Source organism: Pezoporus flaviventris, unplaced genomic scaffold (genome assembly GCF_033815535.1).
Source record: "Pezoporus flaviventris isolate CSIRO_AGI_PZ_B2104156 unplaced genomic scaffold, CSIRO_AGI_Pfla_v1 ptg000031l, whole genome shotgun sequence".
Lineage (NCBI taxonomy): Eukaryota > Metazoa > Chordata > Aves > Psittaciformes > Psittacidae > Pezoporus > Pezoporus flaviventris.
This window is the reverse complement of record NW_026892579.1, coordinates 12,459,400-12,473,865: the sequence shown is the minus strand read 5'-3', so window position 1 is coordinate 12,473,865 and position 14,466 is coordinate 12,459,400. Positions and strand designations below refer to the sequence as shown.

Here is a 14,466-nt window from a genome sequence, read left to right as displayed (position 1 = left end):
CCCTGCACAAAGTGCGAGTGGTAAGGCTGGTGGGCCGTGAGCACCGCCGTCATCTCGTCGTGGTCGGCAGGGTGGATGTACTCATAAATGCTATTGCCGGTCAGCTCTACCTGTGAGAGAGGAGGAGGAGAGAAAGCCGTTCATTGCCGGCACCGACCATGCTTCCCGCATGCACCTCCCCTGGCAGCAGGGAATGGAGGCAAACGACAGGCAGGTACGGGGTCTAGTGTCGTCCCCCCCGCCGCGTACCTGCGACAAGCCCAGGTGCACAGAGGCGGTCTCCGAGATGTACATGATCTTGCCATCCGGAGCCACGACAAATATAAAACCGTCCAACGTCTGCAGAACAGGGTTGAGGGATTGGAAGTATAAATATATCAACAGATTGACCCACCCACGAAGACAGAAAAATCCATTAAGTACCTTTCCCTCTGATTTGTTTTAGCAAATAAGCATCTCTTTTCAGGCTGTGATGATTCAGAACGTCGAGAGGAAATGGGCAAGTCCTGGCCAGGTATCTCTCTAAAACTCCGGGAGTCCTGAGATACAACCCACTTCTCAGAGAGGTCGAGCTCAAAAGTAATGCAGAGTGCCTGGGAAACATCTAAGAACAGGTCCCAGCTACACGATAATTGATATGTCAGTCCCAGAAATCCTGAATACTTCTATCCCATTTCAAATGTCACTGAGGGTTTAGCGCTTGGGTGTTTGCTAAGGAAACTTTAAGAGAGCGAGGAGGATACAAAATTCTTCACGGTGTAAATAAGGGAAGAGACAGTGTATCAGGCACGTTTCAGAGGCTATAGATGGGTCACGGGGGTGTGCCGAGGGCAGAATAGGACCCCAAAAGGCCACACAACCCTGCCAAAAATGCGTGGTGATGATCACTTCTAATATTTCTTAGTACATCAGATGGCAGCAAGTTTTCAGATGTATCCTACCTGATTTGTGCGTATGCTCATTTCTGTGCCGGCTGAGCCCTTCTGTCCAGGTCAGCCTCCCCCAGCCTCTCTCTAGAGCCTTTCCCTGTCTCTACACCACCTTGTCCGCGCATTGTCAGGACTTGTCACCTTGTTAATCATGTGGGGAAAATTCATCATGCTCCTGTATCCTGGCACACCTGGACACTCTGGGAATCCCCCACTACAGACACTGTGTGGGACGCTGCTGGGGCAAAGGACCCGGAGGAACCAAACCACAGCCCAATTGAAAGAAAGGCACGACATTCAGATTGTCCCCCTCCTGTGTCGTCCCCCTTTCCCCTCCCCCTTCTATTAAACCTGAACAGTTAAAAATTAGTCAAGGTGGCAATTAAAACTCAGAAGAGGGAATGATTTCTTTAACCATTAATACCGCATGGCTGTCGTTTCCAGACCAGTACCTGCAAAAGATGGGATCCCAGTTCCCGTCCAACATTATCAAGTGGGCTGGTTCGGCTGGAGTGGCCCCAGGCTTCTCCAAGTCCTGTTTATTTAAGACACAAGCACAAAAAAGGTAAGGTAAGGAAATTAAAAATTGCCTACTGTTTGCCAGCTAGAGAGGAACTTCCCTCCCCCCAAATTTTTGCTTGTATTCCCTCCAAAACATGCACACATGTAATCTTTGGAAAACTAGGTATCATTCTGTTGCACAGAGAAGTCTCTTGTGTGGTTTTGTGTTTTGTTTTGTTTGTTTTGTTTTGTTTGTTTGTTTGTTTTTTGTTTTGGTTTGGTTTGGTTTTTTTGTTTGTTTTGTTTTTTTAAGACCTAACTCTCGTGAGAGAAAAATACCAAAATGTCTATTTTGAGTTAAGGGTGAAGTTCTTTCCTGAGACCTTAGTGGAACAACGTGCCAGATAAAAGGGCTTTTACTGCAGCCTTCGGCTGCTTGGAACCGGCTCCCTGCACTTCAGGGGAAGAGCTTTCCTCCTGGACAACACTGAGGACTATTTAAAATTAAAGAGAGCTGTGCGGGGAGAAGACGTTCGAGACAAGGATGCTGTTAATGTAGCACGACGGTGTCTGGAAAGAGAAAGCTCTCGATGGCGGGCAGGGCAGCCATGAGACCGGTCCTACGGCACCCGGGGAGACCGCAGGGGGAGGAATCACTGGAGCAGGCAGAGCTCAGCCGCAACCTGTCCGGTAATTACCCAGCAGGTTATGGACCGGGCGGGCTAAGGATGGGCTGAGACCCCCTGCTCGCCAGACATCACTTTCCAGTTTGGTTTGTGACCTGCCTCTTTCTCTCTTCGGGGCCACTGTCCTCTCACCTGGAAGATTTGTAATTACGTATTTGGGGAGGGAGAAAGTCAACTCATTCAGCTCTCCCCAAGCCCTGTGTTAAAACACTTTTGAGTCATCCTTACTCAAGCCCACGAAAAGCAAACTATCTGCCGCTGAGCCGAGAGTAGTTTCACGGCTGCTGTAAGGCACTTCGCGGACGCCCATGCAAAGTCATTGTCCTCCTGCCCCACGAAGCCGAGACTCCAGGATTCGCCTTCCTCCCTCCATCCCTCTACCCGCTGCGCTGGTCTCTCTGCAGGGAAGGATGATTTTCCTTCAAACAGCCCCCTCCAGAAATAAATCTCTCCGGACTCGTCTAATGTTTCAGACGCCCCTCATTTTCTCTTATGCAAAGTAGGGAGGAATAAAAGCCAGATGGAAATGACTCCACCGGAGTAAAACTACTTATGGGGGATGCGTTTTCACAATGCTATCGCTGAAATAGTTCAAACGATGCAGTTAAAACCTTTCACGCTTATGCCATGAATTAAGGTTCAGCCTGACAAACAGAAACACTAAACTAAAGTAAAAAAAAAGAGGGAAAAACATACAAATCCTGATTGATGGCTGGGGTGGCGATCGCCCGGGGGAGGCGAGAGCCCAGCCAGCTTCTCCCTCCTGCTGGGCGGCCTCGGGGAAGGCAAGACTCCGTTTTCCAGCTATTTCGAGGCAAACAGGCAAGGTAGCGAGAGCAGGCAGCCACGGGCATCCCTCACTATTGACCGGCTTCACCTCAGTGTTTGCCGACTTCAACAAAGCTAACGATTTCCCCGGTTCTGTCGGAGCAGGGCAGCCCTCCCCACCACAAGAGCCATGCGCCCCTCTCCTCTCGCTTTTCCTTCTCTTCTTCTCCTTTTCTTGTCCACCTCTTCCCACTCCAACTTGTCTCTTCACCGCTTCTACACTCCCCTCCTTCCTCCTTAACTTCACAGCCCTACAAAGGTAGGGTCACCTCTTCGGCCTGGGCCCCATCCCGCAACACCAGCGTGTACCAGGGTGTCAGCCAAAACCAGGCTCCTTCCCAGTCATCCCTTCATTCCAATCAACAGGGACCCAGCGACTTCTTTCCTGTGTTCCCGGGCTTTACTCCTCCCTGCACCTTCCGGCGCTGGCGGAGCCGCGGATGCATTTGGGGGGGGGGGGTGGGGGGGGTGGGGGGGTGGTATCCGCTGGCACCTCTACCTTCCCATTCCCAGGAGTGTCAGAAATCAGCAAGAAACTGGCAAATCTTGCACAGCTTTCAGGGAAGGAGAGAAAACCCCACTGTGTATTTGGGGCCAGGTCGGCCTGCTAGAGCAGAAGTGGCCGAGGCTCTTTGCCACCTTCCCCCACTTGGATGGAGGTTTGTACGGCAGGTTTCTGTACTGGGGACTAAATCTGCGCTCCCCGCCTATGATTTAAGTTGCTTATTAATCAAAGTTTACGGCTCTAATTATTCTTCTTCTAAAAGGGAAAATAACCCGAGCCCGGTGGGTTAATGAACAGCTCCCGGGCAGCACAGGCTAACTCCCCCGCCCTGGGAAGGCGGTTCTTCACGGGACGCTGAACTCCTAGCTATGCTTCAGGTGGAAACAGGGCTGTGTCCATTAATAGCTTATAATTAAACGTTTTCGTTTGCCTACCCGAACCGGCTTTTTGAAACCCTATCACATGAGACGATTCTTCACTTTCCAGATGTTTCAGAACTTTTAAATCGGAGACTATACCTATTCCTTGCCAAGCCCAGCCTCTCCCAAATCGACGGGCTTTCTTGATGCCCTTTAAATACTGATTTTAAAGCTTGTACGAGAAAACCTCTCCATTAATATTCCCTTATAGTTTTTTCCCCCATCTATTCTCTTTAACATCCAATTTCCTTTTATTGAGAGGGCAAACTGTGATTTCTTGCACTTGACCTACCGCAGAAAATTCTGCAAATCCTTTGATTGTCTATTTAAAACAAAACAAGGAAATCAGCTCTCCCTTTTGCTTCAGGATTATGCTTGGAAACAAGATCTAAAGATTCTCTTGTAATTTGGAGAGCCAACAGCATAATAGGTTTGGAACAGAAACAAGCAGCTTTGTGAGGGGAAGGATAACTAAATCGTTTTTAGGCAAAGGATTTTCCCAGCTAAAGTGGCCGAAGAAAAAACAAAACAGAATTTATTTTGGAAGATTTCCAAGATATTCCACATTAACCTTAGCAGATAAAAATTGCTTTCTTCCCCGCGTCCCCTCCCCCACTATGGTCTGCTTTATCATATTTACATAAGTAGCCTTAGAAGGGATGTGTCTATTATGGATCTAAGGAGCTGGGTGAGCTCACATTTCATTTGGAAACAGAGGCGAAGTTTTACCGTTGCTTAGTACTTGATGCATTGTAGAACCATTTCCATTTAAATACGCCCGACCCACGGATTACCTCGATGGACTGGTTGCATGGGTTTTGTAATTTCCTGAAAATGAGATTTCGATTTATAAAACAAGAAACCAATTAGTAACCAAATGAGGCGAAGTAGATCCACTAAAATTGACCTAATCCCACAGGCACCATTTAGGCCAGTTCTTGGCGAATGAATGATGAGCAACCGCCTAGCATAAGCTTAAGGCATCATCCAGCTGTGCTATTCAAGCAGCAAAAATAAATGGATCGAGCTTTTCTTTCGGAATGGATTTGATACTCTTGACAAAATATAGATTATAGGCTCCTACCTAACAATCTCCTCGACTACAGGATTTATTTTTTTTTTTTTCCTAAGAAGGTGAAGAATTTGTGTCACAAGAAAGTGTCTACTGTCATGGATGAAAATAAGGAAAAAAAAAAACCCAACCAAAAACTAAAACAACGGGTGAGGGGTGGGAGGCAATTTTTAGCCAAGCTCTCGGTTAGTTTGCAAAGAGCAGTCTGTTTCCGTAACAGTGTGCGCCGAGACTGCCCGGATCCCACTCGGAGCGACCGTGCTGACTCAGCCTTTCTCTAAGCATTTCCCAATAGAAAACCACTCCTCTTTCCACATCAAAAAGCATCTCCATTGGTTTCACGGGATAGCTGCACCGGCGGGTCCATGTGAAATGCCTTCACCCCGGCAGCTTGCCCCCCAGCAGGGCTCCCTGCGCTCGGCGACGTTGACCCTCGTTGCCTGTCCTTCCCCCTCATCCTGTGATTGATGCGAGCCTTAGTGCCGGCAGCCAATGAAGGGGTTGGGTGGATATCGTCCCTACCCAGTGGCGATATTGTCGCAAGAAGCAACTCTGTCCCACAGAACGGGAAAGAAGGGATTCCTCAGTCATTCCTAATTTGATCTAAGGAAAGACAGAGGAAGGCAGGCGCAGCGAAATGATACTCCAGGAGGCCAGGGCAGCTTCTTGGCCCCGGCTGATCTCCGCGTTGCTTGTCCCTCTGTGAGCATCTGCAGCGCAGAACCCACCTCGACCCCCTCCTTTGTCTGACAATAGTAAAGGCGGGGTGGGAGGTTGTGGGGGGAGTGTGGGGTGGCCAGAAGATGCGAGCCCTTATCTACCTTGTGATTTGCCGGCTTTCGAAAGCGGCTACTGCGATTTCCCCAGCGGACTATCCGTCACGAAATCTCAGCGCAATCCGGATTCAGGGGAGTGAAAACAACGGCAGAGCGGGTGATCAGACGTCCCTGTTTGAAAATCCCGTACTGCAGAGCCCTGCCTGAGCCTCAGAACAGCTTCTCTGGGGGGCAGACTTTGAGGGACAGGGGACCATCTGGGGACTCCCCCAGGAACGTTTCCCTGAGCTCTGCCTGGCCGCACGGCCCACAGAGGCCCACGGGCAGGGGTGGTGCGGGGAACAGGCCCACGGAAGCCGTGGACTCCGGCTAGCTGCTGGTTTGGGCACAGAGCCCCGTGGGCAGAGAGTTTCCCCCCTTTTCTGTAGAGGGGAAGTAGGAGAGGCTCAAGGGGGTCTCACGGAGACAGCCCGCGAGGAAAGAAACCGGAGCAGCAGCCCAGACTTTTGCCTAAACCCGGTCCAAGAAGATCCAGGCGCTTTCTAAAACCCCCTCCCCAGGCAGCTCGCCGCCTGCCGGGGGCAGCGGCCCGGCGACGTCTCCGCTTGCTTTTGTTTCGTTGCGTTTGTTTTGCCCTTTTAACAGCCGCACTTCGCTTATTAAAGCTGAAGGAGAAGCAGCCCGGCCGCCCGCCCCTCCGGGGATGCTGACCCCGCGGAGGACGAGGGGCGCAGGACCCCGGGCACCTTCGCCCGGGGGGTTCGCCCCTTCTCCCCTACACCGGGGCGGCCGGGCCCCTCTCACCTCCTGGCTCCGCACGCCTGCTTCACACAACCTGCTTGGCGAAGCTGCTCATAAAGCTTTACCCAAGACCAAGGGCATTCCACCTCGGTGTGTAGCACCCTTCACAAATCCCCACCGCCCCTCACTGCTGCCTTTGATCCCTCTCTGAGGCAGCTCCAGGGAGAAGCGGGGCACTGCCAGTTGTTTGGGGAGAGGGAAGCAGGACAGCTCGGTCCCCATCCCCGTCACGGCGGTCATCTTTGCTCTCTGCTCCTCTCTCGGGAAAATGACAAATAACAGCGCCGGGAGCTGCAGGGACGGAAGCTGGATGTCCCAGAAAAGGCAATTGGATGTCGTATCGAAGAATTAGACTGATTCGATTAACCATTTAATTAAATAGCCCACCGCCAGCCCTCCGATTTGCCATCGTCCAGCGCCCGACGGGGCTGATTTCTCAGTTAATTTAACAGTCAGTGGTTAATGATAACTCAAAAGCTCGGCCAAATGAGGCTTCTGTGAAGGAGTGGGTCGCCGTCGGAGGGTTCAGATGAAATGGAATAAGCTATGTTAAAAAAAAAATGCTGCTCATTTCCAACTGCCTGCGGATGTCATTAGCAAGGTTTTGTAAAGATTTATTATATCGGTAAATCACACGTGTTCATTTGAAGCAGAGATAAGTTAGCATCCCGCTTTCTTTAGAATAATAATAACGAGAAAGAGGAAAAGTCCTGTTGACTAAACAAACAACCCTATTGAGAGAACGGTAGTGGAAACAATGCCGAGACGGATTCAGTCTATACAGAAATACCAGCATTTTGGCAAACACGGGGCAAGGAAATAGCGCTCTGAAATGCAAACAAACGGAACCATGCCCAAATTGGAGAGGGGGGGAGGAATCGGGAAATTTTCGAGTTCCAACTACTTATTCGCTTCTGCAGAAAATGCATATTCAAATAGCCCTTATTCCGAAGAAATTGGTAAGGGAATGGTTTTCACCGGTGCATTTGCTAACACTATTTATATCCAAGTTGAACGATAGCCTGCAACATTAAACGGCCATTTGTTACTAAGAAGGGAGAGGATGTTTCTGAAGAAAATAGATTTCCCCCACCCCCCCCCATCACTTTGTGTTCTTTCTAACACCTAAATATGGTTTGGGGTTGTTTGGTTTTTTGGTTGTTTTTGGTTTTTTTTTCAGCTACCATGCAGGCGGTTTAGTTCTGCACTTCACGTTTTCAGTTCACATCAAAACTGGAATTAAACAGAGAGGTAGCGTGGAGAGTAAACCGCAGCTTAAATGAGAAAAACTTCTGTAAAGAAATAAACACTGAAACCCAATGCTCAATCATTTCCCTTAGCAGTAAGAAAAACAGCATTAAATCACCTATCCACGTGGGAAACGGATTTCTGCTTTTCTCCCCCCCCCCCCCGCTCTTTTCCTCCTTTAAAATAGAACAAGGTTAAGGGTTTCAATATTTAAATGTTAACCATCCTTATTCGGCGAAAGTTTATGTAAACGGAGCCTCTCCTTTTGTCTAGAAAAATCAAACGCCTCTTCCCCGCTGAAAGGATCCATCCCTAAAGGATGGAGGCGGCAAACCCTCCTTTTTCCTCCCTGTTCGCCTAAGGAGAATGACACCCTTACAATATGCTTCACTAAAATAGAAAAAAAAGAAAGCCCAACCAACACAAAAAAAAATATTGAGACACTTGGGGTGTTTTGGGTTTTTTCTTTTCTTTAAAAAAAAATAAATAAAATCTCTCCTCCATTCACTTTGGGATCCTGGCGAGGGTCAGTGAAGAATTACCCCACTAGTTACAGCGACAGGATCTCCTTTGAAGGAAAGCTCGTTAGTCTTTCGACACTCCGGAGATGTTTTCAGACATTTTTTGAGGGTATGTTACTCGCCATTAAGAGTTTAATGTTAAATTGCAATTTTAGTTTGGTTTTTTTTTAATGAACGTTAAGTCATGAATAAATTTATTAAGAAATTCTGCTTTAAAAAAAGGGGGGGGGGGGGAAGGGACCCAAACCCCCTAAAAAACAAAAACCCACCATAATTTCCTCCTTACTTACTGTCCTCAGCAATTTAGCAGACCGTCAGCCTTTCCAAAAGCTGCCTTGCCACCCAAAACTACTGTATGTTTTCACAGGATTTCTCCTGAGACGCAAGAGTTTTAGCACTGAAATGATGAAAAGCTACCTCAGCCGCTGATCACTTCACGCCCTTGACAGTTTTAATCTGCTGGAGAACTAGTAAAGTGAAATGAGGAATAGAAAGAACGACGGGAGCGTTTTAATAGCTCATGAGAGTTACACCGCCATTTCCAGAGAGAGCTCCCTGGAAAAACGCTGCTCGGTTTATTAAGTTTATACAGTGACACTAGTTTGTGTTTAGATTTCTGGGGGTGAGACAGAAACCTCACCGTGATTCTTCTGCACGTGATTCTCCTGGCGTTTTATCCCCAGAAAACTTTCGTTTCCAAAAAGAACCCGAAATCTCCCCACCTTCTCTCAATCTAGGAACATGACTACGCCGACAACTACAGTCCGACGCTGCCGCCTCTACCCCAGTCCCCAGCCCTGGGTGGACGCGGCGGTGAGAAGCGCGCCTTTGCCTGTACGTGGTTATTTACAACCAGCCCCTGTGTAAGCACTCTCCGGGCAGATGGGAATTCGCTTTTGTACCGGGGAGAGAGGGAGTAAGTTACACTGGAATTGCAGCTCGCTCCTAAGGAGACCACGCTTCGCTGTCCCTACTCCTCCACGATCTCTTTAACTGTATAACACGGCATTTTGCCGGGCTCCCAAACCTTCTGAAACCTTCTGCTGCCCATCTCCAGCCGTTTGTCCAACTCATCGGCTCTGTCCTGACTCTCGTATTGCTTTTCTCCCCAGGGAAAAACAAGCAAACGTCTCCCCCTCTATTAAATTCATCCGACGTCCCTCTCCTGCCTTCTACTTTCATGAAGGCTTTTCTTTTCGGTGCCACTACCTGTCCTCCCTTCCCAGCAAAGCAGTGATTTATTTTCCTGGCTGGGGGGCACCGGGAGACCAGGACACGGCCCCCCCTCCGCCGCCTCTCTTCCTCGCCTTCTTCCCCCTCCCTTGCAGCCGAGAGAGCGGAAACTGCCGGTGCAAAAGCACAGCCGCACCGGGAGCCCGAGAAACCGCTCCTGCTCATTCCCGGAGCCCCTGCCTCCCCCCGAGGTCCCGGGTAAAACAATTGTCCTAGTGCCCTGCATGGGCAGAAACCGACGAGAGCCAGAAAACCCGCGGGGCCGCGGCGTGCTCTCCGCCTCCTACAGAAGAACGCGGAAGGGTGAAGGAGCCCGCGCGGGGCCGCGGAGAACCCGCCCAGCCCCGCGCCACTCCGCGTTCCAGCTCTCGGACCTTTGTGCCCCACCCCCTGCATAGGGATGCGCGGCTCCGAGGGGACAAGTGAGGACGCGGCTGCGGTCCCGCGTCGATCTGCCGCCTGCCAGCCAGGAGCAGGGCCTGCCGCCGCGTTGCGAGCCCTTCCATGCCTGCTCGCTGCCTTTCTTTTGATTTTGCCTTTTTGAGTTTGCCTTTGACGAGGCTGCAAGGGCTCCGCCATCCCCTCTGTCTCCGCTCTCAACATCTGCTGCAGCCGGGAGCGGCGCCGACCCCGGCGCACTTGGCTACAGGGTTCCCCAGGGCATTCAAACATCCTGCGCTGCCACCGAGGGACGGGGAGCAGCTATTCTGCTCTTCCCCTGATTACTCACAGCCTACAAGCAACACCATATGCTTCTTCTGATCAAACAACCCGCTACATAGGCACCAGTAATTGACGAGACCTGCTCGAAAATCACGCAGAAAGGTAGCCTACTGAGACCGCCGGAGCTGACAAATCACTGCTAATGATCCTTTTAGGAACAGCACGGGCATCAGAGCTTGCAATAGCTTTATTTTTATAAAGTATGCGCTGACAGTATAAAGGACAACTCGGTCTCCTTTGAAGCCGAGGGCTGTCCCGCATAATGACCCTCACGTGGTAGCAGATCACATAGGAAAGTAGCTTGACAGAGGCTTTATCACTATTTTTTAAAGTTTTCATTGTCCCCTTCTTTGGTTCTCAGTCACTAGTTTGAAGAAACTATTGCAAGATGCCCTCGATTGGAAATCACTGCTGTGGACTTAAGGTGTAAACTTTCATATCTAACGATGTATGGGGCGGGAACCTCTCCCAGCCGAATCATTGCCCCATTTAAAATGCCTACATTTTAAAAAGTAGAATTAGGACCCGTAGCCCAAAGACTTATTCAGGTTAAAACTACTACCAAAGCCCAACAAACACCACCATCGTTGCTTCCCCCAATCCTTACCGTACACAAAAACCAAACCACATACCCAGTCCTGATTTATAAAACTTTGTAGACGTACAGACCGACTGACTCGAGTTACAACTACGGAAAACAGGGGGCATGTGTATATTACGTTGTTTCTTACGTATACACACTTAACAACAAAAAATACAACACATTTTGGTATTAGGTCTGGGAAAAAAGCTCTTAATTTTTCTTTCACGCAGACTCACTGTTGAGTTATCTAAATGAAAGATTGGTGAAGTACCTCTGATTCATTCCCCTCCCCACTTCTCCGTCTTTTAAAAGCAATAGAGCAAGAACACAGGAGAACTTTATTCTGACTCTCTCAACTTTCTGTGCTGTTTCTTTCCTTAGCAGCCGATCTAGAAGACCCAAGACAGTCGCTTTAGAATCCTAATTCTACTTAAAAGCAAGACATAGTTTAGGACGGCGAAATCTGCTTTTGCTGGACAAGCGGGACATCGCCGCGGCCGTGAAAGCCAATGGGAAATTTGCTATTTGCTGCTGCCCGACTGTCGATGAGAATCCGGCCCAGACTCAGGAGCTGGGCTGGCAGCTTGTGCGTGTGTGTGGGGAATATATCTAAATCCAAAACGGCTGTTAATCGACCTCAGAAATTTTTAACGCCCTCAAACTGCCCTGTGTTCCTCAGAGCGAGACACATCACATTCACGATGCGAATCGGTGTGACTGGCTTATTTATTTATGCTTTGTATGTGTGTGTGAGCACGGCTGTACCTGTAAACCGCACCTTTGCTCCACAATTGAACTAAGGCTTTACGACTTTGCATAGACTTATGTAAATATTTACCCATATATTAACTCCCCCCCTACAGTATGACTATATATAGGGGGGAATCGCCCCCTCTTCTGCCATGCACGTGCTCTGAGGGGGACGCACATCTTACAGGGGGACTGGGGGAAAAGAACCCCCCTGTTTCTTTAGCTCAACAGGCAGCAGAGCGCAGGCCCTTCAAGTGTTGACCAAAGCATCCTCAGTCCTCAACCAAACCTGCCATAAGAACTGAAGGGAAAGTATTTACGACAGAGAAAAGTGACAGCGGAGAGCACCCTGCCTCCAAGCACAACACTCCATGCCATTTACTTTTTTGTTTGTTTGTTTGTTTTAAATAAAAGTGACAAGAGACACCTGGATCGGAATGGAAACAGAGACAAATAGATATTCCCACCTACCTTCTGGAAAAACCACCCTCATTTTTAAGTAGCTGGTGGTGAGCCTGATTATGGATGCTTTGTCCAGCTGAGAGGTGATAGCGGAGGGCAGGGGTAGTAACTTAGCCAGTTCATAAAATTCACTGTTTTCTTTCTCCCGTCTAGTCCGGGCAGCATTTTTTGACTTCTCTTTCATCGTGTTTTTCTCCCCCCTTCCTTCCTACAATTTAAGCTCCTGAGATTCATCCAAAGGTGGAAGGGAAACTCAGCTGCAATTCATCTCTCCGGAGCATCAGGTTCTGAGCGCGGCCATTGCTCTGGGAAACTGCTTGGTTGCGTAAAATGCAAACAAGTATTGAAGACCAGAGAGGTGTTCTTAAAACGAAAAAAATATAATATTCTCTGGAAAGCAGAGTCAATCGGATAAGAAAGGTATTTATCCAATGCAGTTCAGAGACTCCAAGCAACTGCAGGGGAAAAAAAAGCTAGAAGCTTGAGGCACCAGGCAGCAACCAAACGAGGTTTTTCTGGCCCTTTTTCCTACTCATGGCAGGCAGCATAGCTCCTCGGAAGAGACTCATCATAATCCCATTTCTTCCCGTGGTCCGCTGTCAATCCGAGGCCCGAAACGGCGGGCCGGGGGCAGCCTCCCGGGAGCCTCTGTGAAGACAACAGCAGTCCTCGGGTGAGAGAGCCGGCGCGCAACGCCTCAGCGGGACCGCGAGAAATAATCAAGACCGGGCCTCCGGCGGGTGTAGTATTTTCTCCCACCAGAGGGGAAAGAAAAGAAAAAGAAGAAGAAGAAAAAAAAGGGGATATTTTCCTGCCACCCAGCGCGCCCGCGGAGGAGCCTGTCCCGTGCTCCCCTCCCACAGCCTTCTCACTCCCTGGCCCAGGTGTGCACTTCGTGGCCAGAAGGAAGTCACGGCAGAAAACAGCCCCCAGCTCACAGTTACCGGCCGGTTTCGGTGCTGGCGGGGCCGCGCCAGCCCCTCCGCTCTCCTCCGGGCTGGCACCACTGCCGCGGCCAAATCTCCCCTGCTGCCATTCCCCACGTATTTTTCCCTTCTTTTTTGTTTTCTCCTTTTCTTTTCTGTCTTAAATTTTCGCCTCGTCTCGGTTGCCCTCCTCATGTCCCGGGTTGGGGGGGAGGGTGTCTTACCCCAGCTGCACCCCAGCCAGGGGACACACGTTCTGCCGAGCCCCGTCCAGAGCCGGAATCCACCCGAACATCACATTTTCCCAACCAAATCATGATTATTTTTTTTTTTCCTTCTTTTTGCACCGGGGGATAGCGACCCCCAGCCCAGACCCACACGTCTCTGCGGCTCCTTGCCGAAGCTGACGGCTTGTGGTGGGCTGGCTGTGATCTTCTTTGTACCTACCTTGAGTCCCTGAGCCCGGCAGCCTGCAGAGAGCTCTCCCAGGGTGAGGAGCCCAATTCTTTAATTGGTTCATTAATGGCACGGGGAAAAAAGTTTGCGCCTGTCACTGCTCCTCACACCGATGGGTAGACAGACATTGCCGCCTCCCCAGCCCCTTTATCGTCTCCCATGCTATCCCTCTCACATAACGGGGGGGGGGGTGGGGGTGGGGGGGTGGATAGGGTGGAGTGGGGTGGGGGGGCGAGGTTGGTATTAATGAAGAATCCCTAATTTGCGGCTGAGAAATGCCTAATAACTTCTTGATGGCTAAAAGCCTTTTAACACAACTTCAATTCTCTCCCAGCCCCCCCCCCCCCCTCACCCCCCCCCATCCCGGGTCGGGCCCACTCACGGACCCACCTCGCTTCCCATTGGCGAACACCACCCCGCGCCCGCCCTCCTACTGGTGGAGGGGGCTATGACGTCACCGAGTCCCGGGCACACCTCCCCCTCTCTCTCCGCGTCCGCCCTCTGACCTGGCGGCTCCGCGGGAAGGGGGAACGGTGGGCTCAGCGCGGGGACGCGCACGGAGGGACCCTCCACCCGTGCTGCGTACACCACCTCCGCCCCCCCCCCCCCTTCCCCCGCTCTATTGGGGTTTAGGGGTTTTCGGGTGTTAGGTGGGGGGGAGGCGGGGTTGGCTATGGTGATCCGGGAGCCGCTCCGTTCTCCCCTCTGGGCACCGGAGAGGAGCGGCCAAGGTTCGTCGAGACTGTGGGTTGTGAGGATGGGCAATTCCCCACCCCAAAATCTTGTTTGGGAGAAATAAGGTGCAGCCAGATTCCCTGTATGTCTCCCCTCCCACCACCTTTTAACGGGGTACGGTTCATTGTATGGCACAAAGTGAACCGACTGGTGGCGGAGCAGGAGGAGGAGGATTGAGAAAGGTTTGTCTTGACAAACGCTGGAAAAACAAAAACATTAACAAATTATCCCGCAAACAGACCAAAGAAAGAGCTAAAAACCCCCACTCAACCCAATCCTACCTCAGGAGATACAGGCACTTTAAAACTGTCC

General features: G+C 50.5%; 1 protein-coding gene across 6 annotated transcripts in view; it reads right to left on the bottom strand.

Moving 5' to 3' along the window:
- The window catches only part of SIM1 (SIM bHLH transcription factor 1), a 49,889-nt gene extending 36,123 nt beyond the window's left edge, over nt 1-13,766 (bottom strand). Inside the window, exons 1-5 of one of the 6 annotated variants that reach the window (XM_061460228.1) lie at nt 13,411-13,766; nt 12,047-12,685; nt 1,382-1,464; nt 250-339; nt 2-110 (exon numbers count right to left, since the gene is read on the bottom strand). In XM_061460228.1, the coding sequence (XP_061316212.1) occupies nt 2-110; nt 250-339; nt 1,382-1,464; nt 12,047-12,221 (457 nt within the window). In that variant the 5' untranslated portion in view covers nt 12,222-12,685; nt 13,411-13,766. Of the gene's footprint in view, nt 1; nt 111-249; nt 340-423; nt 1,341-1,381; nt 1,465-1,813; nt 1,905-3,253; nt 3,344-12,046; nt 13,084-13,410 lie in introns of those variants that run through there. The other 5 variants (XM_061460229.1, XM_061460231.1, XM_061460232.1 and 2 more) reach the window with 5 other exon arrangements.
- Between the last annotated feature and the right edge of the window lie 700 nt (nt 13,767-14,466).